Source organism: Armigeres subalbatus, chromosome 2, assembly GCF_024139115.2.
Source record: "Armigeres subalbatus isolate Guangzhou_Male chromosome 2, GZ_Asu_2, whole genome shotgun sequence".
Taxonomy (NCBI): domain Eukaryota; kingdom Metazoa; phylum Arthropoda; class Insecta; order Diptera; family Culicidae; genus Armigeres; species Armigeres subalbatus.
In genome coordinates, this window is record NC_085140.1 from 338,030,594 (window position 1) to 338,055,392 (window position 24,799).

Consider the following 24,799-nt stretch of genomic DNA (forward strand, 5'->3'; position numbering starts at 1 on the left):
ACTCTTCGGTTTTTCGAACTTAAATCATCATCGTGTGTTCAGCACCACCCATCAATGCTAATCGTCATCGTATTGTTTTGATTGTGATCAAAAAGTGCGTGCGCCATCGTTCCTTTTTCCGTACCGAAAAATGTAATACTAGCCGTTAAAAATCGTGTTCAATTTTTGAAACAATGCAACCGGACGATCTTTCTATGCCCCGCGGAGACAACAAAATCAAGGAAAAGTTGAATCTTCACCTGAAGAAGCGTCTTCAAGAAACAGGTAAAAATTCAACAGCATCAGAAAATCCGCCACCAGCATCGTCATCATCATCATCATGTTCAACGGCTGTTGCCCGAACAGCATCAGGGCCGTCAGCAGGATCAAAGACTAAAAAGCAAAAGACAAAGCACTCGCCTTCCTCAGCGGCATCCGTATCTGCCACCATCAGCAGCAACAGTTCCTTAAACCTCAGCGGTGGAAGTTCCGGCAGTAAACCCTCAGCCAACGTTTCCGGTGAACACCTGATGCTGTCGCCCGGCGCACTCGGCGGCGGCAACAGTAACGATACCACCAACAGTAGCTTCAATTCCGTCGATCTAGACCCGGACAACTCGAACGACGGCCAGGATCGGGCAGCGGAAAAGAATAGTCCGGGCGGCACCAGCAGGGTTGCACCCAAAGCGGACATCTTCACGTTGATTCTGAATGAGAAGAAGAACTCGCTTATGAGGGACCCGGAAGTGGTCAAGTTCTTGCGAGATTTAATAGATGCGAGAGAAAAATCGTAAATGTGAGTAAATTTGACTGCTTCGAAAATTACCCTTATAATATAATATATTATAACATATTATGTTCATGTTACTTAAACTACGATGGTCATATACAGTAACCGTTCGATAACTGGGCTAAGAGTACAACCCAGTTAGCGAAAGCCGCTCGCTAACTGGGCTGACCTGTCAAATGCTGATGAACACCGAGGGTGATGTCAATGCAATGTTTTGAATTGCTTTTTTAAAACAATTGAAATATGCAACAAGAATAAATTGCCAATTGGGTGAATCTAATAAAATGCAATTCAAGTTGTAAAATACTATACCTTAATTATTTAAATTACAAACTAACTGACCACATATCTTGTTTGTTTTGTTCCTTTAAGATTATGCATTTGTCAGGCGATGAGTTATTTTATTTAAACAACTAGCTAAATCACGTCTTATTTTTGTCAAGCAAGCCGCTATTGAGTATTTTGGGATTATTGAGATTATTGCATAACTTGATACTATTAATAAAACTGAGTTTTCATTTATGAAATTTTGGATAAAAAATTAATTTCTAAAGACTTAATCCTTTCGTGTATTGACCACTCCTAATTTAATTTGACTAAGCTGTCAAACAATAAGCTAATTGTCAAATAATCGATTTTCAATAATCTTTCAAAATTGATGTTATTCCTCAAAACGTCTTATGTAGGTTCTGTTTTTCAAATGAATAAGAAAAATCAACATGTTTTACAAAATTTGTTGGGTTAAGTTTTTTCACCTTTAATAATATATTTTTTGCAATTCCTGATCATAATACCTGGTTTACAGTTCGTCTTTGAATGATATAACGGCCTACTTTTCCATACCAACGAAATGGGTTCTTTAGTGACCATTATGCAACTCAAATGGGTTGCATAAATTTCATTATAGCACTCATTCGGGTGCTGTAATGAAAAACCAACATTAGGACAGTAGTTACATGACTGCATTTTGCTCAATTAGCTTGGGTGAATGTTCAAATAGTGTATTCTCTGCGTTTCGGACATGACATCAAAATTTTCCAAAGGCAAGTCCATCCATCATGGCTTGTTGAGCTATTCAATGTGGGACGATAATATGAAACCTGATTGTTCTCTGCAGCGACACAATTTATTGTCATGAATGATCATTTGGCACTGCACAGAGGCGACCCAGGACGGGTTGGTTCGATGTGGAGTGTCAGAGAGTGACAGACGAGAAGAACGTTGCCAGAAGCCGGATGTTGGTGTCAGGTACCCGATCGAATAGAGATCGGTACAAGGAAGCAAGAGCAGCCGAAAAACGAACCCACCGCAGGAAGAAAAAAGAGTACGAAGAACAAGTGATTAGTGAGGCGCAGGAAAAAATGGAGCAGAACGATATGCGGAGGTTTTATGAGTCTGTCGATGGCGTGCGGAGAAAGACAGCGCCATCTCCCGTCATGTGCAACGACCAACAAGGGAATTTGCTGACAGATAAAACTGAAGTGGCTGCCAGGTGGAAGTAACACTTCGAGACTTTGTTGAATGGAGGGAGTGACGGTGCATCGGTGAACAGAATAAATAATAGCGACGATGGACAAGCTGTGGAGTCACCTACACTAGATGAGGTTAAAAAAGCTGTGAAAGAGCTGAAAAACAATAAGGCTGCGGGGAAGGACCAGCTCCCGGCTGAACTTCTCAAACATGGCAGTGAGCAGCTTTATGAAGTTCTGCACCATATTATGTCGAAAATATGGGAAGACGAGGAAATGCCTGCTAGCTAGTTGGACAGCCTCATTTGTCCTCTCTTTAAGAAAGGGCACAGACTGGAGTGCGCCAATTACCGAGGAATAACCCTCCTTAATTCGGCGTACAAAATTATGTCCCGTATTCTGTTCAACAGATTGAGACCGCTTGAAGAGTCCTTCGTCGGCGAATACCAAGCAGGTTTTCGTGAGGGCCGATCAACGACGGATCAAATGTTTACCCTGAGACAAATCCTTGATAAATTCCGGGAGTACAACTTGCAGACACATCATCTGTTTATTGATTTCAAGGCGGCGTACGATTCAGTGAAACGGAATGAATTATGGCAAATTATGCTTGAACATGGTTTTCCGGCGAAACTGATACGGCTGATTCGTATAACGTTGGACGGATCGAAATCAAGTGTAAGGGTTGCGGATGAAATATCGACGTCATTTGTTACCTTAGATGGATTAAAGCAGGGTGATGCACTCTCGAACCTACTGTTCAATATAGCGCTCGAGGGAGCGATTAGGAGAGCTGGTGTGCAAAGAGGCGGTACCATTATCACAAAATCGCATATGCTCCTGGGATTTGCGGACGATATCGATATTATCGGAATTGATCGCCGTGCCGTGGAAGAGGCTTTTGCGCCTTTTAAGAGGGAGACAACGAGGGTTGGACTAACGATCAATACCAGCAAAACGAAGTACATGGTCGCTGGCAATCAACGTGGGTTCATTAGTGGTGGTGGTAGCGAAATAGTGCTGGATGGTGAAAAATTTGAAGTGGTAGAAGAATTTGTGTATCTTGGAACATTAGTGACGTGCGATAATGATGTTACCCGCGAGGTGAAAAGGCGTATTGCAGCTGCAAATAGGGCTTATTACGGACTTCGTAACCAGCTTAAGTCCCGTAGTCTGCAAACGAAAACAAAACTCGCGCTGTATGCTACTCTGATTCTTCCGGTGGCTTTATACGGCCATGAGACATGGACGTTAAAGGAGGCTGATCGGAGAGCTCTCGGAGTGTTTGAGCGTAAGGTGCTGAGGACAATACTCGGCGGTAAACAGGAGAACGGTATCTGGCGGCGTCGCATGAATCACGAATTGTACCAGGTGTATAAAGGGCTGGATATTATTAAGCTTATACAACACGGCAGACTACGGTGGGCTGGTCACGTTGTTCGTATGCCTGAAGAACGTCAAGCGAAGATAATATTTAGTAGAGAACCCGGAAGAGGCCGCAGGCTTCGTGGAAGGCCGCGTACACGATGGCTTTTTGCAGTTGAAGAGGACCTGAGGGCGCTCAATGTTCAGGGCGACTGGAAGCGATTGGCCCAGGATCGAGTCCAGTGGAGAAGGATACTCCATTCGGCGTAGGTTCATCGAAGAGCTGTAGCCCATCAAGTAAGTAAGATCATGTGGAGTAAATTCGTTTGTACAATTTAGATAGATTTATCATTTTAAAGCCCATTTTTCGTCATTGCAAAAAATAGCGTGTGCATCTCGTTGCAAAACTCAATTTTTTTCAGCACTCGTAGTCAGTGGTGCAATTTATCAACAATGCCTGCTGAGTGTGATTCTTTTGTTTTGTATTTTTCTCTGCTCCTCTTTGCCTATGACGGTGCCTTTCAGTTCAGAACGACAAAGCAGGAGTAGCTTAGCAAAATCGGTTTGCCAACAGCGGGCTGAAGCTGATGATCATTCGGCACAAATTTCCTGTCATTGTCTTTTAAGTGATAATATACACCCATGCATTTATATAGGGCCGTCGCATTCACACAGCAACGATTGAACTGAATAGACTGTCAGTGCGGGCTGCGTGTGCAATGAGAAGAGAGGTCTTTTGTTTACTTTATCTTTGATTGTTGCTGCTAACCATTTTCAGTTTTCACTGCTAGGAAGTGAGTGTGAAGAGGGAATGGTATCAATATCCAACAAATTTCAGTCACTGAGATTGAGAATTCGCACCACTGCTAGTAGTATTTAAATTTATCCAACTCGGCAAGCCTCATACAACTCGCCACATACAACTCGTGCTGAAAAAATCATCTTTTTGCAACTTGTTGCACAAACTACTATTTCAACACACTTTCTAATTAATGGTTTGATAATTGGGATAAACCTCAAAGAAAAAGTAGGCAAACGTCAAAACAAAATATGTGTCATTGCTTCATTTACTCTTTAGCAGGATCAATAAACTTTGGTGCGTAAATTCGTCCTTTGTTCAATGCAGAAATAAACAACACTGACGATTTTCAAAACGCCCCAATTAGCGAAACGCATTCGCTATCCGGGGCGAGGTCGTGAACTAATTAGCAAACGATGCATAAGTGAAATATACACACTTAAAATATTTCACAGATTTCGGTGAAATTTCACCGAAATCTCAACATCAGAACTTTCGGTAAAAAGTTCGGTGATTTTTCAAATCACTGAACAATCTGTAAAATTCAAGAAAAGTCACCTGTCAGAAATACCGAATTGTTCTGTAATTTTTTACAGATTTTCTGTGATTTTCTTTTGTCTTGAAACAAATATCACCGAACGTTTCGGTAATTTTTCAAAAATTTTCTGTGAATTTCTCTTCGTTTCGCCGAATAGTTCAGTGATTTTTTACAAAATTGATTAACAATGTTGTTAATGTTACTAATATTTGCTATATACTATATACTATATACTATAGTTTAACTCCAATCTGAATGAATGTAACAAAAAGCGGTTTGAAAAAATGGCATGCTGTTATTAAATTTTCGTTGTGGTCGTTATTACAAATCCGCGACAATTTGATTTTTTCACCCAGATTATTGAAACGACTGATCCGTATTTTATTTTTTCAGTTTGACAGATGTTGACGGTAGATATCAACGCATTTGTCAAAATTACTCGAGGTGCTCCCAACAGGAAACAACGCATCACGCTTTTAACTGCCAGTATACTCGATTTTTAAGGGGTGATAATATTGCGGCGTTTCCTAGGGTGCAGTTGTTCCTTTCGAATATGAAACACTACGTAGAATTTTATTCAAATGCGCTTTTGATCTTCGACATTTCGGAACATTATTTTGCGACACCATTTTTTTTTATTTAACTGAATAAATTGGATTACGCCCAATTGAAATGTTACTCGAGAATTAATTATATTCACTCGTTACCCTTTCGCATGCCCCTTGCCAGTTTTGACAATAAAATGTCAAACTCATTTTAACGTCTATTTTTGACGGTTAACTGCTTTTTTTTTAACTGGGCTGTAGCCCAGTTAGCGAACGCCCAGTTAAAAAGCAGCCCAGTTAAAGAGCGCCCAGTTAGCGAACGTTTACTGTACTTTATTCGTATTATATCCCTTCATGCTTCGCTTTGGGGATATTTCTCCGATCAGTCCGTATATAGACATTTAATTCATCTTCTCGGATAGTTTTAGTTCTGTCGGGGAACTTTGGTCGATGAAACAAATTAAGCACGCATCTTACTTTCTTTCTCAAAGAACCCATATTTTTTGACGCCAGGGTAAAATTAGCAGTAATTCAAATCATTCGGGGCTGTCAGTTTGAATATGAATCTGAATCATGTACTTTCCCAGCAGTGGCTCAAGATTCATTTTTAATAACAGTCGAGATTCAAAAGCTTAAAACTGTTATACCGCTCAGTTCTATTTTCTGCAGATTTGAACCACGAATGAATCACGACATTCAAATATGTTTCAATTGTTTTGGTGTATGAATGCGTCATTTTATGTAGAGTAGAGTGGGGCAAGAGTGCGCGTGGGGTAAGAGTACGTTTTCGATTTTTTGAAGTTATAAAAAAAGATAAACTAGCAACACTGCAGCAGTTTGACAGGTATTCTGACCAACTATTGTCATGTGTAATTGTAAACGATTTGAATAAAATCACACAGCAAAAACAGTTGTTGAATCACCTGTCATAAGACGAGTTTGAACAATCCCATTGAATTCCACCACTTAATTGTATCCTGACAGATACGTATTTCGACCTCAACAGTAAGGCCGTCTTCAGTGTCTTGTACTTGACTAAGTCGAGTCAAGTACAAGACACTGAAGACGGCCTTACTGTTGAGGTCGAAATACGTATCTGTCAGGATACAATTAAGTGGTGGAATTCAATGGGATTGTTTAAACTCGTCTTATGACAGGTGAAAACATTCCACTAAAAAGCTCAAAATAATTTTCTTATCAGTTGTTGAATATTACATTCGAAACAGATGCACATAGACTATTCCGTCAGAGTTGTGATATTACACTGTTTTGATGTACACGACAATTCGTGAGTAACAGCGCCGGTGTATTTTTTTCCATGATGTACAAAATTCAGCGACGTAATAAAAGCGATGTAAAATAATTTGATGTAAGGGAGTACGATGTAGTCGGTTGTATTATGTATTGTATACATGCCAAACGAATATGATAAATTGAGTTTTCTTCGTTCCATTAATTTATAAAGAGAAGACCTTAAATTCGATTGTTGAAGTTGTATTATTTTATTTTTCTCAATAAAAATTCACACTGCATTTTAGGACGGCGATGAGTAGCAGCCAGTCTGGAATCGCTGCCGGACCCTGCAAAAAGGTTTGTTAATTGATTAATGATTACTCAAATTACTTCTGAAGTGACACTTACCTGTGAGGGACGTCAAGCATGGAGATTATGGGAAGCATAAGTTGCACATTGTCCTGGTGGATCCATCGACGACTTCTTGAAGATAGTGTCTACAGAGACAGTATGTCTGCTCGAACACGCCGTTCAGATCCGGGGCAGCATGGAGACAGTTAAAATGCCGTTTTGTCAGAAGTGTAGCCCATAACTTCTAAATTGAGTTTATCCCGGATCTGAAAAAAAAAATGATATATGTATACAACAGATACAACATCCGGAAATTCGAAGATTACCCGGAAATCCGTTTTCGTGCATTAGCTGCCATAGCTGTTCCCGATCGATTGTATCATACCTGCCCGCACACTTGGAGATTCGTATCCGGAAGTCGCATGTCCTGCGCGCGTGCTCCCAGGTTCATTGCCATACCACCACTGTTGTCTGCCACATCGCCATTGAGGTGCTCTTCGTAGTGCTGCCGCCACCTTTGGATCACCTCACGCTGGTTTGAAAGAAGGTTCCCGTTTATATCCTTACATATATCGGGCTGCGGCACGTGGCCCTTACATGAACGATTTAACTTCTCATAGAACTTTCGTGCGTTATTAGCGCGGTACAGTTGCTCCGTCTCTTCACAGTCTCCAGCTGTGCATCTCCCTTCGTGTGGGCAGTGCACGTTGAAGATGCTATAGTTGAAGAAACGGACTATTATCCTTAGCTTGCAAATCCTTGCGTTGATTGGCTGCCACCCAATCACACGTTGGCGCATATTGCCCAGCACTATGAAGCCGGTTTCCAGCTCGTTGGTGGCGTCACAGCTTAGGGGCCGTACACATATTACGTAAGCACTTTGGGGGGGGAGAGGGGGGGTCTGTCAATATCTTACGCGCCATATAAATAAAAAATCTTTTGTATGGAAAAAATCTTACATGGGGGGAGGGGGGGGTCGAAAACCCCAGAAAAATTACTTACGTAATAAGTGTACAGCCCCTTAGGTAGAAGGTAGCCGCTCGATGCCCGCTTTTCCACACTTTCTGTCCTGTGCAGCAGATTTCCTGCAGCGCTACGACATCGAAGTTGCGGGGATGTAATTCATCGTAGCCTAGCGACTTGCAGTTCCATGTTCCAAACTTCCAATCGTGATCCTTTATTCGTCGCCTAGGTTGTTGCCGATTGCATCGAGTCGTATTATTATCTTCTATGTCGTTCGTAATGGTTGTTTTAAAGGCGGGCCTGCGCAAACCTGTTGTCTCGTCGGAGGGCCGTCGTGTCAGGTTTGTTTAGCGTGATAGTGTCTACAGAGGCAGTATGTCTGCTCGAACACGCCGTTCAGATCCGGGGCAGCATGGAGACAGTTAAAATGCCGTGTCGTCAAAGGTGTAGCCCACAACTCCTAAATTGAGTTTATCCAGGATCTGAAAAAAATGATATATGTATACAACAGATACAACATAGGGCCAATCGTCATACGGTGTATTTGTTTTGACCTTCAGAGAACTGAACGAATTCCAAATAGGACTCTCCCAAAACTAATACTCTTGGGCCCTTGGGGATCCAAATCGATCCTTCGGGGGTTCCAAATCAAATCCTCAAGAGAATAAAAATCAAGTTTTTCAAGATTTCAAAATCAAATCCTGCAGGGATTCGAAACCAAGTCCTGTAACAATTCCAAACCAAATACTTAGCAATAAAAAAATAAACCTAGAGGAATTTCTATACTGAAATATTCTATAGAGGAAATTCTAAATTGGAATTCTCAACATATTCTAAATCTAGTCGTCCTAGTATTCCAAAGGCAGTCATCTCGTGATACCACATAAAATCCTGAGATTCCAAAGAGATTTCTCCAGGACTTCCAAATCAAATTCTCTGAATAGTAATTCCAAATGGAATACTCCGAAGATTAAAAATAAATTTTCCACAAATATCAAATAATTTCGTTCAGAGATTTCAAATTAAATCCTCTATGGGAACAATTCTCCTCGTCATCACAAAAGTATTCCAGCTGGAACTCAGAAGAATTCTTTGAAGAATCGAAGACGGGTTCCCTTTGGTATCGAAGAAAGATGCAATTGAAATCCAAATCCCTGAAGGATTCCCGTCGGAATCGATAGGAATCCTCCAACAATTCCGAGTCCCTGAAATAAACCCACTGAAAGCCTAGATTCCGTCGGAGTTGCTAAAGGATTCCCGTCAAATTCGCTGAAGGATTACAATCAGAACCACTGAAGGATTCCTGTCGAAATCCCTTAAAGATTACCGTTGAAATTCCTTAAGGATTGAACTGAAATCCCAGGAATTTCGATGGAAATCCTCCAGGGATGTCGACAGGAATCTTTCAGCGATTCCGATTGTAATTGTCCAGCAAGTCTGACGGGAATCCTTCTGAGATTCCGATAGTATTCTTTATAGGACTCCGAAGAAAGTCTTTCGGGAAATCCGACAGTTATCCAAGGTGAATCTCGGGGAATCCGGCAATAATCCCTCAGGAATTCCGAGATGAATCCCTCGAGGATTTCGACAGAAATTCTTCGATGACTACGATAATACTTCTTCAGGAACTCTGGCATGAATCCTCCGGGGATTCCGACAAAATTCCGTCCAGGATTTCAACGTGAATCTTTTGGGGATTCCGACGGGAATGCAACTTGCCTTCCGACAGGAGAAAACCATCAGGTATTCCGACGAAAATTCGTCTGGGATTTCGACGCATGTCTGTCAGAGATTTGGACGAGAATCCGTCCGAGATTTCGATAGGGAATCCATAGGATACTTCGACAAGGATTCCGACGGGTATCCATCAGGGATTCGGATGAAAATCCGATGGAGATACCAACGTGAACCTTTCGAGGATTTCAATGGGAAACTATCAAGGAAACCGACAGGAACCCTTCGGGAATTCCGACGGAAATCCTTCGAAGATTCTGGCGGGAATCCTTCGAAGATTCCGACGGTTATCCTTCGCGGATTCTGACGGGTGTTCTTCGGAGATACCGACTAGGGTTCTTCGGAGATTTCGACGGGAATCCTTCGGGGATTCCGACGGGAATTCTTAGTAGATTCCAAAAAGATTTTTTTCGTAGATTCCGAAATGAATCCTTCGTGAAGTCCGGAAGGAATCCTTCGCGGAATCCGAAGGAAATCCTTCGGGAAATCCGAAAGAAATACTTCGAGGATTCCGAAAGGAATTCATCAGGGATTTTGATAAAAATCTTTATGGATTCCGACGAGAATCCATCGCGGAATTCAACAGGAATCCATCGGGTATTCCGACGAAATCTGTCGGGGATTTTAATAATTTCAATTTTTTTCCCGACGAGAATCCTTTTTGGCTTCCGACTGGAATCATTCGGGGAATCCGTCGAAGATTAAGATAAGAATCCATAGGGAAATCCTTCGGGAATTCTGACAGAAAACATTTGATTACTCTGAAGAGAATCCTTTGGAATTTCTTAGGAAATCCTTCGGGGAGTGTGACGAGAATCCTTCAGGAATTACGATGAGAATCTCTCGGGAATTTTGACGGGAATCTCCGAAGGATTCTCGTTGGAGTCCTGAAGGGTTCCCGTCTGAATACCCGAAAAATTCCCGTCGAAATCCACGACAGATTATTTATTATTATTTATTCAGACTAAGGCCGAAGTGGCCTGTGCGGTATATAAGAGTCTTCTCCATTCGGCTCGGTCCATGGCTACACGTCGCCAACCACGCAGTCTACGGAGGGTCCGCAAGTCATCTTCCACCTGATCGATCCACCTTGCCCGCTGCGCACCTCGCCTTCTTGTGCCCGTCGGATCGTTGTCGAGAACCATTTTCACAAGCAACGGCTTTGGACCAGGAGGAATTGTTCCGGCGAGGAGGAGCTTTGGACGGGAGGTTCGGTATTAGAAGGAGCCAGGAGAGTTGCGATGCGTGCAACACTAAGGAGGAGTGTTGGAATATCAGGTAGTGTGCGACGCTTCGCTGTAGATCGTGTTGGAAGTGTAGATGGGGGTGACATTTTTCCGTTCGCCGCTTCTGTACTAAATGTAAACCTTGTAGGTGTCGTTGAGCAATGTGATTGCGCGGTAGTTGCTACAATCCAGCTTATCGCCCTTTTTGTAGATGGGACACACGACACCTTCCATCCACTCCTGCGGCAAAACTTCCTCCTCCCAAATGTTGGTAATGACCCAGTGCAGCGCTCTTAAATAGCTCTTCTGGTAGTTGGTCAACCCCAGGGGCTTTGTTGTTCTTCAGCCGGCCAATCTTCTCCTGGATTTCCTGGAGATCCGGAGCCGGTAAAATTATGTCTTCCGCGCGTTCCCCCTGGTCTATCACCATATCACAACACCATTCAGGTGTTCCTTGTAGTGCTGCCGCCACCTTTGGATCACCTCACGCTCGTTCGTAAGAAGGTTCCCGTTTATGTCCTCACACATATCAGGCTGTGGCACGTGACCCTTACGTGAACGATTTAACTTCTCATAGAATTTTCGTGTGTTATTGACGCGATACAGTTGCTCCGTCTCTTCACGGTCTCGACCTTCCTGCTGGCGCTTTTCCTCGGGAAAATCGAGTTTTGTCTGTTCCGCGCCCGTTTATATCGTGCCTCGTTCGCCCTCGTGCGGTGTTACAGCAATTTCGTCCATGCTGCATTCTTCTCTTCTACTAACTGCTCACATTCGCCGTCATACCAGTCGTTTCTCTGATCCGGGGGCACCGTGCCAAGTGCAGCGGTTGCGGTGCTACCAATGGCGGATCGAATATCTCTCCAGCCATCTTCAAGAGACGCTGCGCCCAGCTGCTCTTCCGTTGGAAGTGCCACTTCCAGCTGCTGCGCGTATTCTTGGGCTAGTCTACCGTCTTGTAGCCGCCCAATGTTAAGCCGCGGCGCCCGACTTCGACGCGTGTTGCGTTGTGGATATTCTTGTGGGGGAAGAAAGTGCTTCGGACTACCATTCCGCGGGAGGCTGCAAAGTTTATGCATCATTGGCCGTTGTCGTCCGATACGGTAAAGCTGAAACTCGGTGACATCTAAGAACTCCATAAAATGTAGCATCTGTGAGAAAATCACGTTGATACAGTGAGGAAGGACGTGGGGAGGGGCATCTGATTTTTTTACCACCGATTTTCAACCGATTTAGATAATTTTGACAGTTTTGGAAACAGAAACTCATATACTTTTTGCCCATTGTCAAGGTTCACAGCTTTTGTCCATGGTTATACAAGAAATCTTTGAAGTAAGGCTTAAGAGTCTACACACGTAACCGAAGGATATGTTCCGGGTCACCCAATGACCTTTTCTTAAAACATGTTTGCATTCCAAGTAGTTCTTGTTGCTGTCATTGATTCCAGGTAGTCTACGAAATCCATACAGTCAAGGTCCTCGGATCAATCTCCGTAATGGAGGCAGTTAACGAAGAATAAACAAGTTGCGTGACCCCTTCTTGATATATATTTGTATTCTAAGTAGTTCTTGTTGTTGTCGTGGGCTCCTTGTAGTCTACGAACTCCATAGAGTCAAGATCTGTGGATCAAGCTCAGTAACGGAGGCAGTTATTGAAGAATAAACAAGTTGTGTGACCCCTTCTTGGTATTTGTTTGTATTCCAAGTAATTCTTTTTGTTGTCATTGGTTCCAGGTGGTCTACAAACTCCATAAATTCAAGGTCTGTGGATCAACCTCCGCAATGGAGGCAGTTAATGAAGAATAAACAAGTTGTGTGACCCCTTCTTGATATATATATATCTATTTTTCTTGTAGTTCTTGTTGTTGTCGTGAGTTCCAGGTAGTCTACGAACTCCATACAGTCAAGGTCTTCGGATCAATCTCCGTGATGGAGGCAGTTATCGGACAATCAACAAGTTGCATGACCCCTTCTTGATATATGTTTGTATTCCAAGTAGTTCCTGTTGTTGTCGTGAGTTCCAGGTACTCTACGAACTCCACACAGTTAATGTCTTCGAATCAATCTCCGTAATGGAGGCAGTTATCGAAGAATAAACAAGTTGCGTGACCCCTTCTTGATATATATTTGTATTCTAAGTAGTTCTTGTTGTTGTCGTGGGCTCCAGGTAGTCTACGAACTCCATAAATTCAAGGTCTGTGGATCAACCTCCGTAATGGAGGCAGTTAATGAAGAATAAACAAGTTGTGTGACCCCTTCTTGATATATACATATATCTGTTTTTCTTGTAGTTCTTGTTGTTGTCGTGAGTTCCAGGTAGTCTACGAACTCCATACAGTCAAGGTCTTCGGATCAATCTCCGTGATGGAGGCAGTTATCGGAGAATCAACAAGTTGCATGACCCCTTCTTGATATATGTTTGTATTCCAAGTAGTTCCTGTTGTTGTCGTGAGTTCCAGGTACTCTACGAACTCCACACAGTTAATGTCTTCGAATCAATCTCCGTAATGGAGGCAGTTATCGAAGAATAAACAAGTTGCGTGACCCCTTCTTGGTATATGTGTGTATTCCAAGTAGTTCTTGTTGTTGTCGAGGACTCCAGGTAGTTTTCGAACTCCATAGAGTCAAGGTATGGGGTTCGACCTTGGTAACGGAGGTAGGTATCGAAGAATAAACAAGTTGTGTGACGCCTTCATGGTATTTGTTTGTATTCTAAGTAGTTCTTGTTGTCATTGGTTCCAGGTAGTCTACGAACTCCATAGAGTCAAGGTCTGTGGATCAATATTCGTAATGGAGGCAGTTATTGAAGAATAAACAAGTTTTGTGACCCCTTCTTGGTATATGTTTGTATTCCAAGTAGTTCTTGTTGTTGTCTTGAGCTCCAGGTAGTCTATGAAATAGAATCAAGGTCGATGGATCAACCTCCTTAATGGAGGCAGTTATTTGGAAATAAACAAGTTGTGAGACCCCTTCTTGGTATATGTTTGTATTTCAAGTAGTTATTTTCATTGTCGTGGGCTCCGTAATGAAGGCAATGCAAAATATGTGAATGGAGTCCGTATTTGTTTGTCGAAGAGACTTACAAACTTATTAACAGGTACTCATAAATGATTCATAATAAGCTACAGGCAGTGAAAGTTATTTCATGAAAATCTTTATTGTTTGCGGCAAATTGGGTCGAAAACGTGATAAAATCGAGTTAGGCAAAATCAGGGGTAGACAAAATCTGGGAGTGACAAAATCGGTTCAACCTCATCTGAGTGAATGTACGCATTCCTAGTACAGTAGCCGTTCGATAACTGTAAAATGTTTACTTTTCAGTTATCGAAGGCCATTCGATATTACTGCAACGCACTCTAGACGTCAAACGGTTGTCAATCGACGTCAGATGCAATAAAAGTGCATGTGCAGCACAATGCAGCTGTCATTGAGTCTGACATCGGTTTGAAGTTCAATCAAAGTTAATTGCCTATTTCCGGGGATTAAACCACCCGACTTGGACGTTAATTTACAATGTTATGAAAACTCATATGTGAATATGTACGTTATGTGGAAGATATTGATTTGGAAAATGTATTGGAGGTAACCACTTTCCCTTCGATGGGACTCGAACCCGAACTGTAGGGTCATGAGTTCGAACTGTAGGGTCATGAGTTCGAGTCCCATCGAAGGGAAAGTGGTTACCTCCAATACATTTTCCAAATCAATATCTTCCGCATAACGTACATATTCACATATGAGTTTTCATAACATTGTAAATTAAATCGGTTTGAAGTTTAGCGATCCGATAACTGTAAAACTGTTGCAACTATCGAATTGCAGTTAAAAAGAATTGCAGTTAAATGACTTGCAGTTATCGAACGTCTGCTATAGTTTTTGTTTTTGCCATGGTACTAGGTAGTCTATGAATGATCTGCAGATCAATCCACGAACGGAAGGCTATTGGTATATGTTTGCATTTCAAGTAGTTCAAGTTGTTGTCATTAGCTCTGGGCAGTTATTGAAAAATAAACAAGATGTGAAACCTCATCTTGATATATTGGCATTCCAATTAGTTATTGTTGTCTTGTTGTTGTTGGTTCCAGGTAGTATACAAACTTCATTCATATCACTAGTATGAAGTTGCCTATTCTTTGGAAATGCAAAATGTAAATAAATTGGAACGATATAACTTCACGCCGAGAACGTGAGGGAAAAAACGGGCTAATATCGCAAAGATCATGTACCATATTAAAATTAGATTAAGGACACTCCTCACGGAATCCAAGTTTCAAAGTGCTCGCGTTTTCGGGAGCACACCAATCGATACGGAGGCGGCGCACAACTGGCATTTTTGTTGATTAAGCTTTGCTGCGTCGCAGCATGCGTGAAATAATAAGACCCTCTAGATATTCGTGTAAGCCTAGAAGTCTTACTCCATATATTTCTATGATGACCATTAGCATATGCCATGAACGCATTTTATTCATGGACCCCAAAGACATGTACCAAATTTAAAACAGGCTGATATATCTCTGGTGTAGATACTAATGCCTTACTTCAGGGTTTTCTTGGATGATCATGAACATTTGAAATGGGTGCATTCTATTCTACTTACCATAAAAGGCATGTATAACTATTCAAATAGGCTGAAAGAACTCATGTTACGCGTGAAGTTCTTGAGGATTGTTCAAGTGTTCTCTTGGATACCCATGAACATATGCAATGAAAGCGGTATATTCTATGAACCACAAATAGTATACACCCGATTCTGTTTTTACACGGATTTTTTTTACACGGCCGTGTAAAAAAAATCCCATACAAAATTTTTGCAAAGTTGCTCAATTTTGCATGATTCGTCGAGAAATCATAAAACTTTTTTTACACGGATTCTCGAATTTTGAACTGAAAACTTTTTTTACACGGAACGCATCCCCCGTGTAAAAAAAGAATCGGGTGTATGCCACTTTTGAAACAATCCGAAAGGTATCTGGTTACGTGTGAAGATCCTGAGGCCTATTCTAGCATTTTCTTGGAAGACCGTAAACATATGCAATGGACGTATTCTATTCGATGTACCACAAAGGGCATGTACCACTTTTGAAACAAGCCAAAAGATCTTTGGGTACCCATGCAGATTTAAAGGCCTATTCCAGGGTTTTCTTGGATGACCATGAACCTATGCAATGGACGCAATCTATTCTATGTACCATAAAGGGCATGTAACACTTTTGAAAAAATCTGAAAGATCTTTGGTTACGCGTGTAGATCTTAAGGCCTTTTCCAGGGTTTTTCTTGGATGACCATCAACATTTGCAATGAAAGCGCTCTTTTCTATGCATCACAAAGGACATGCACCACTTTTGAAACAATCTAAAAGATCTCTGGTTACGCGAGTAGACCTGAAGACCTTTTCCAGGGTTTTCTTGGATGATCATGAACATATGCAATGAAGGCGCCAAAGGACTTATCCGAGAGATTTCTTCGATAGCGCAAAACATATGTAGTGATCACATTTGATTTCAAGATGCGCAAAGAGCATGTACCACTTTTGAGACAAGTCTATAGACTCATGGTTACGAGTGTAGACCTTAAGGCCTTACTCCAGAAATTTCTTGGATGACTCGGAACATATACTGTGAACGCATTCTATACTAAGTACCACAATGAGCACGTACCGTATTTGAATTTGCATAATAGGCCTTTGGTTACGCGAGTAGATCTTTAGGCTTTACTCCAGAGATTTCTCGGATGACTAAGACCTCATTTCAGGGATTTTTGCATTACCCGAAGCATATACTGTGAACACCTTCAATTCTAAGAAGCATATTTGAAACTGGTTGAACGGCCTTTGGCCTTTGAGCTGTAAACCTTGACAATGGGCAAAAAGTATATGATTTTCTGTTTCCAAAAATGTCAAAATTATCCAAATCGGTTGAAAATTGTTGAAGTTATGAGAATATCAATTTATGGGAACACGGGTACCCTGTCGGCCATCCACGTGTGTTTTTTTTGTTGGCCGCATAAGGGTTAAATAATTACTTTGATAAAGTTTCTAAACAAAAAAATTAAGTACCTGTGGAAATTCCTGAAGGATTCTTTTATCAATGAACTTAATATTGTTCAATAAATCACTTTGATAAAGTTTCAAAACACAAAAGAAGGATTCAGTTCAGGTTTCAGTTTGAAATCCAGAAGCATCTAGTAAGGTATCCGAGAAGAATTCCTGCCGAAAGCCAAAGGGAGCGTCCACAAATTACGTAACACTTAGAGGGGGAGGGGGGTTGAGCGAAGTGTGACGGTCCATACAAAATTTTCTGATGTTCTATACAAAAAGTGTGAGGAGAGGGGGGGTTGAAAATGCCTGGTAGTTAGAATCTGGGAAACAGAACAGCTGCAGGAGGAGTGGAAGGAAGAGGTCGTATGCCCCATCTACACAAAAAGCGACAAACTGGAGTGTGAAAACTTCCAAGCGATTACCATCCTAAATGCCGCATACATAGTGATATCCCAGATCATCTTCCGCAGTCTATCACCAATATTGAACAAGTTCGTGGGATGTTATCAAGCCGGCCTCGTTGACGGCCGCTCGACGGCGGACCAGATTTTTTCTGTACGGCAAATTTTTCAAAAATGCTGTGAATATCAGGTCCCAACGCATCAGCTGTTTATCGATTTCATACCATAGTATACACCGTGTAGAGCTATGAACAATTTTTGGGCAGTTCGTTCGAATCCCAACGGAGACCTTCGTGCCTGTTGTTCAATATTGCGCTAGAAGGTGTCATGCGGAGATCCGGGTGTAACAGCCAATTTATTTGTTTCGCGAATGATATGGACATTGTCAGCCGAACATTTAAAAAGGAGGCAGAAATGGTCAGTTGGACAGGTGTAGAATGCTTCGAAGACCTGGGAAGCAGTTTTACGATAGACGAGAATACCTTCGAGGTGGTCGAAGAATTCATCTACCTTGGATCTTTGCTAATGGCTGATACTACTGTTAGTCGTGAAATACGGAGGCGCATCATCTGTGAAGGTTTAGGCCTACTACGGGCTCCAGAACAGCTGTCAAAAAAGATTCACATCCGCGCCAAATGTATCATGTTCAGAACGCTCATAAGACCGGTGGTCCTCTACTTCAGTGATCCCAGCATTCTGAGGATTTTTCCTTAATTTGCTTCACACTCAATAAAAATAGGCCTATGACTCGATCAAAGCAAAATGTTAATGCGGCAAAATGTTAATGCGGTTGATTCAGTGTTATCTGTTTAGATGTAAGCTAAATAAATGAATTCCTTTTAAATTCCAGGAGCATTTCCTTTGGAATGCCGAAACGTTATTGCGTAATGCCTGATTATGTATGACGCGGCCAGATATGTAATCGCTTCCTTGACTCGAAATTAAATGCAAACTAACCGGTTATCGTTCGCAATAAAAATTACAATACAATTAAAAAATAGTCAACCTGTGATACTACCACGACAAGATGACTTTTGTTTCAATCGCGGCCAGATCACTTATCCGAGAGAAGGGTATTCTAATCTTAATCTGTTCAGATTACGCGATTTATTATAATAAATATCGTGTTAGTGGAGAAAGAAAATTGAATGCATAGCATTGGCATCAAGTAACTCCTTATTTTAATATTTATTAAATGGCGTAATCTGAATAGGCTATTAATATTAATCTTCTAAATATAGGACAGGGTATAAAAAACGAACAAAGGTAAAATTATACTTAGCTGTGCTTTGCTGGAGTAGTTTCCCATACGGTCAAATATGACAGCAACAAATATTCGCTCGGACGACCCGTCGCTGAGGAACTGCTGGTTTTCTGATTATGATTAGTGGCGATACCACTTTAGTTCCATCTGGAAGACAACGAAGTGGAAGTGGAAAGATCGAAGACAGCACTTCAGATGCGGACCGATCCGTCTGATCAGGCCGATATAAAGTGACGACCGTTGGAGCTCTTAGTGACGGAGGTTTACGCCAGACTTGAGGTCTCTTAAATCGGCGACCTTTTATGACTAACAGCAAGATCGATGACCCACTCACCTGAAAAAAATAAGAAAGATGGGAAGGCGTTCGAAGACTAGAATGATTATCAAATACGTACCAGCAGCGAGGTGTACTTTTCGGGCCAAAAAACTCAACGAATCGTCTGTTTACAATCGATGTCGATGATTCGGAAATGGTACCGTGAACTGAAGCCGTGTTATTTTGCCTTGCGTGCCGGTAATCAGATCTCGAAATAGATACTACAGCACTGTGGGACTTTCCGGTAGGCTCGGATGTTTGTTGCCACAACACACAGCAGAGCGTAAGTGCAGTAGTTTGCATGCCAAGCCCATTACCTGAAAACCGACAATCTATAATAATTTATCAAGAATGATAAAGTAACTTAAAATAATTACTTACCTTGCAAGTACCTAGGTAGGAATATCGAATTGGTTTTTGTTCGAGTTTACCTAAAAAGTATTCCGGCACGACGGGCACGACAGTTTTCACTCGCGATTTAAAAACAAACATGGCGATCGATCAAAGGAACAAATCTGGACAGTGTTGCCGAAAATCAATATCGCATCCTAATTGAATGTGATATAGCATTCAAACTCTGTAATTTTGCGCGACTTCATCTGACTGAATGATGTGCATCTGTTTTAGTGTAATATTCACTATTTTGTGCTACGAATAGTACACTGCAACAGCGTAAAAGAAAATTATCAATTTGAATCTGTGTAATTTCGAAGCGATGTAATATAACATCTAAACATATTCAAATACGCATTTGAAAATTGCTCTTACATAAGATTTTCAGTACGTCGGTTAGATTACGTTGATGCATATTACTATCTTTTTTGCTGTGTACATCTATCAACCGATCTTTGAGCTTACTTTTTCGAACTTAATTTCACTATTCACCCCTTGTAGAAAAGTGTCAAAATTCTGTGCGTCCGTTTTGTTTTTCCGTGTTTTCGTTTCTATTTACATCCTCCTTTTCCAAAATAGTTGGTCAAAGGCGCAGGCAAAAAATTAGTGGTGATTGGTGAAACGGTAGTTGTTTTCTTCTGCGTTATTCTCAATAATCGTCATCGATATAAATGCACTGATTCAGAACAAAGTGCACAAAGTTTTGCAACAATTAATTCAATTAGTGTTTGTTGAAGTCGAGAGCCATTGATTGGTTGTTGGATTGGAAGTAATATTTTGTGCCAACCCAAAGTTGAACGCAGGTCAGCTGGAGAAAGCAAAAATGAGCGAATCGCAACCCGCGGACATCGGCGGAGATTCGGATCGTTGCTGCGAGCCGGGAAGTTGTCAAGAAAGCATGCTCATCACTACGGATTCAATTGAAGAGTTCTCCCAAGAAATCAGCACCAGTTTGGCGGAGGATGACTCGGTGAAGAATGGGTCGGCCAAAGTAGAGGAAGAAAAGTCGGGCGGAGAAAGTGAGGAGATTAAAACTGCGTTGACTGGAAGCAACATCACAAAAATTCAGGACAAACTCACTGTTGCAGACACAGAAACGGAGGAAGCGATGAGTAAATCGAGTTCATTCAGCAGTGCCAAGAGTCGTGACCTGGCGACTTCGTGCACGAGCCTGGTAGATGATGGAAATAATACCGAAGGATTGGGTGAGCCCGATGCCGAAGATTACCTGCACGATCCCAAGTTCCTGTTAAAGAAAAAGCATGTTTTCATTTTGAGCTCTGCCGGCAAGCCCATCTACACGATGCACGGGAACGAGGATAAATTGGCGACTCTGTTTGGGGTGATGCAAGCGCTGGTCAGCTTCGTACAGAGCAGCAACGATTCGATCAAATCGATTCACGCTATGGGCGTTAAGTTTGTATTTCTGGTTAAATCGCCACTCATATTGGTGGCCATTTCAAGAACAAGCCACAGCGTACAGCAAGTGCAGCTACAATTGACGTAAGTTTGAATTATTTGGTTGTTTATTGAAAATTATTCAATCAAGGAGATTAGAATGAATGATTTTTATTTACCAGGGACGTCTACAATCAGATTCTATCGACGTTGACGCTAGATAACATGCAGAAAACTTTTGAAAGACGGAAGAATTTTGATTTGCGTCGCTTATTGGCAGGAAGCGAACGCTTGATCGATCATCTACTGGTCAACGATAAATGCGATCACAAACTAGTCACCAACAACCCATTCAGCTTTATGACACATTCCGTTCGGATTCTGCCCCTGCAGCCAAGTATAAGGGAAACCATCATTGGAGCTATCCAGAGCAACTGTTGTAAGATCAAGAACCTGGTATTTGCCGTTCTAATCGCAAACAACAAACTGATTGCGTTGGTTCGCATGAAAAAATATTTTATCCATCCGGCCGATTTGCGGCTAATCTTCAATCTGATTGAATGTACCGAAAGTTTCAAGTCGGGCGAAAGTTGGACTCCCATCTGTTTGCCAAAGTTCGATTCGAGTGGGTTCCTGCATGCGCATGTGTCTTACCTGTCAGAGGACTGCCAGGCCTGTCTGCTACTGCTGTCGATAGAGAAGGAAGTATTCTTCGTACTGTCGGAGGCTAAACGGAAGATAACAGATGTAAGTGAATTTTGTTTTTTTTTTTTCATTTGATGTGATTTTTTGATTTTTTTTTTTCTTTAGAAATTGCGTCGATCAAACTGTCTGGAGGCAATCAACGAGGCAATGAACAATAAAGGAGTCAAGCTGCAAAGTATCGGCATTCCGGAGATCCGGCATTTTATCTACAAGAGCAAATCGAACGCGCAGCTTTTGTGCTCCGAACTGGGCGTGCCGTATTCTAGCATTGGTCAGTTCAAGCGGTTAGAAGGAATGTATTTTGAGTTACACCATCGAATACACAGCACCGGCAGGCCGGTCAAACTTATTTATCAGATGCAGGAAAAGGAGATATTGCTCGCTTGGGTATGTACCGTTTTCTAAACGGCACAATATCAAAGAATTAGGATTTGTTAGTTACAACGTCAATATGATGCTCTTTACAGGTCACACAAGCGTACGAACTGTTTGCCGCCTTTGAACCAACCGTTCACCGGAATGATGTCATCAATCTGGTCAACAAGCTGCTCAAGTGGATCAAAAAGGAAGAAAACAGCCTTTTCATACTGTCTGCACCAACCTTCTAGGAGTTGGGTTACTTTTTCCCTTCATTTCCGTTGTTTTCGTTCTCGATCAATCCCAGCGGCAGTAGGAATAGCCAAACTGCAAGCGTAGGGGAGATCGGTTAGAAGGGAAAAAGTGTTTTATTTTGTTGAATCTGAGTGGAAGTATGCTCAGAGAGATTTCCTTCCTTTTTATGTATTTTGTTACACGTAATAATGAAAGAGCACTGTTTGAAAATAGGCTAGCGCTTATTCTACATTGACTAAAAGGTAGTAATAATAGGTAAAGTAGATAAAAGATGAACAGAAATCTATTTACTCAAAGATGTTTCAATAAGAGAGAAAAGACAGTGTTTTAGAACGCAGAAGTTAACAAAGAAATCGGAGCTAAATAAATGGGGCTTTGAGCCCCTAGTATGAGGTGTGAATGTGAAGCGATTCCTATTAATTGTACATAGCTGCTATATGTATCATATAAAAAAATTACGTAAACTATGAAATTTTGTGAACACAACTGTTTAGGATTACAAATCGTGTAGTAACATTAAAATAAAATACACAAGATCAACATAGTTTGTTTTTTTATTAATCATGTAGAATTTTCATGTTTCATAAGCATCATACAAATGTTTCAACAATTTCATTTAAAAACTAGTCTGAAAAGAAATGGCAATTTTTATCTGCAAGCAGCACGCTGATTTTCTTCTCGGAATGGGTCCTAGCTATAGCCGCGTAGTCTTTGAAGCGATGGCAAAATGTTGACTTCATTTGACAGATAATTAACGGCAATTTGGCGAAATACCCTCGCTAGTTCTTTTTTTAGCAATGGTAAACGGAAATCCGCAAACAGATATCTGAGGAGGTTAACTCAGGCAGTGTAGGGATGGGCTCACCCGACCCACTAAAACCAAAAACCTTTTTTTCAGTCATCTTCCGTCGATCGCAAGCCACGACAGTAATAATCTGTAAGCCAGGGGAATGAAATAACAATAAATCCACAGTTTATTTTATTTTGAGTCGTTAAAGTAGAAGGTGTTTGACAGTATCCCATCCCCAACGAGGCTGCTCCCTTGACACGTCGCACTTGCACCAAGTCCCCTTCGTTAAAGCTCTCAACATCTTCCTCCAGAAGTATGTCTATCGGCATCATCCCAGCAATGACGCAAACCGCCTCATACAATATGGAACGCCACGCGCTTGCAACCCGTAGACACATCAGCCGGTGTACTCTGATCAATTTCCTGACATTGTACCTAACCTCAAGTGCCTTGGACCATGCTGGTACGCCGTATCGGATAAAAGACAACGTAAAGACACTACAACTACACTACAACACTACAAGATTTCACAGCCTGATATGTGTAAGGACATAAACGGGAACCTTCTTACGAACGAGCGTGAGGTGATCCAAAGGTGGCGGCAGCACTACGAAGAACACCTGAATGGCGATGTGGCAGACGAAGATGGCGGTATGGTGATGGACCTGGGAGAACGCGCGCAGGACATAATTTTACCGGCTCCGGATCTCCAGGAAATCCAGGAGGAGATTGGCCGGCTGAAGAACAACAAAGCCCCTGGGGTTGACCAACTACCAGGAGAGCTTTTTAAACACGGTGGTGAGGCACTGGCTAGAGCGCTGCACTGGGTCATTACCAAGATTTAAGAGGAAGAAGTTTTGCCGCAGGAGTGTATGGAAGGTGTCCCATCTACAAAAAGGGCGATAAGCTGGATTGTAGCAACTACCGCGCAATCACATTGCTGAACGCCGCCTACAAGGTACTCTCCCAAATTTTTATGCCGTCGACTAGCACCAACTGCAAGGGAGTTCGTGGGGCAGTACCAGGCGGGTTTTATGGGCGAACGCTCCACCACGGACCAGGTGTTCGCCATTCGCCAAGTACTGCAGAAATGCCGCGAATACAACGTGCCCACACATCATCTATTCATCGATTTCAAAGCCGCATATGATACAATCGATCGGGACCAGCTATGGCAGCTAGTGCACGAACACGGTTTTCCGGATAAACTGACACGGTTGATCAAAGCGACGATGGATCGGGTGATGTGCGTAGTTCGAGTTTCAGGGGCATTCTCGAGTCCCTTCGAAACCCGCAGAGGGTTACGGCAATGTGATGGTCTTTCGTGTTTGCTATTCAACATCGCTTTGGAAGGGGTAATACGAAGAGCAGGGATTAACACGAGTGGTACAATTTTCAATAAGTCCCTCCAGCTATTTGGTTTCGCCGACGACATAGATATTATGGCACGTAACTTTGAGAAGATGGAGGAAGCCTACATCAGACTGAAGAGGGAAGCTAAGCGGATCGGACTAGTCATCAACACGTCGAAGACGAAGTACATGATAGGAAGAGGTTCAAGAGAAGATAATGTGAGCCACCCACCGCGAGTTTGCATCGGTGGTGACGAAATCGAGGTGGTAGAAGAATTTGTGTACTTGGGCTCACTGGTGACTGCCGAAAATGACACCAGCAGAGAAATTCGGAGACGCATAGTGGCTGGAAATCGTACGTACTTTGGACTCCGCAAGACGCTCCGATAATTAGACCGGTAGTCCTCTACGGACACGAGACCTGGACGATGGGCATCTTTAGTAATGTTACAGTTATAGTTATATTTATTTCCCGAGTTTTACATTTTATAACTGTCAAAGATATAGAACAAGAAATGCATCTTCAGTTGCAGTTATAAGCTG

General features: G+C 42.0%; 2 protein-coding genes and 1 long non-coding RNA gene across 4 annotated transcripts; 2 read left to right on the forward strand and 1 right to left on the reverse strand.

Annotated features, from left to right (window-relative positions):
- Window positions 1–31: 31 nt before the first annotated feature.
- LOC134212823 (dentin sialophosphoprotein-like) lies at window positions 32–774 on the forward strand. Its single transcript, XM_062691032.1, has one exon. The coding sequence runs from the start codon at window positions 174–176 to the stop codon at window positions 771–773; it is 600 nt and encodes a 199-aa protein (XP_062547016.1). The 5' UTR covers window positions 32–173; the 3' UTR covers window position 774.
- Window positions 648–22,654, forward strand: LOC134212820 (vacuolar fusion protein MON1 homolog A). 2 transcript variants are annotated; one of them, XM_062691028.1, is made up of 5 exons: window positions 648–775; window positions 20,193–20,902; window positions 20,980–21,544; window positions 21,608–21,889; window positions 21,970–22,654. In XM_062691028.1, exons 2-5 carry the CDS (start codon window positions 20,223–20,225, stop codon window positions 22,108–22,110), a joined length of 1,668 nt encoding a protein of 555 aa, XP_062547012.1. In that variant the 5' UTR covers window positions 648–775; window positions 20,193–20,222; the 3' UTR covers window positions 22,111–22,654. The 2 variants fall into 2 exon arrangements, with proteins under 2 accessions (XP_062547012.1, XP_062547011.1); XM_062691027.1 differs by lacking the exon at window positions 648–775 and having other exon boundaries at window positions 19,979–20,902.
- Window positions 6,964–19,519, reverse strand: LOC134212824 (uncharacterized). The gene is made up of 8 exons (XR_009979355.1): window positions 19,388–19,519; window positions 19,086–19,323; window positions 18,705–19,024; window positions 8,072–8,514; window positions 7,667–7,947; window positions 7,396–7,601; window positions 7,127–7,335; window positions 6,964–7,065 (listed from the first exon to the last, which is right to left on the reverse strand). It is a non-coding gene; the product is annotated as an uncharacterized LOC134212824 (long non-coding RNA).
- Window positions 22,655–24,799: the final 2,145 nt, after the last annotated feature.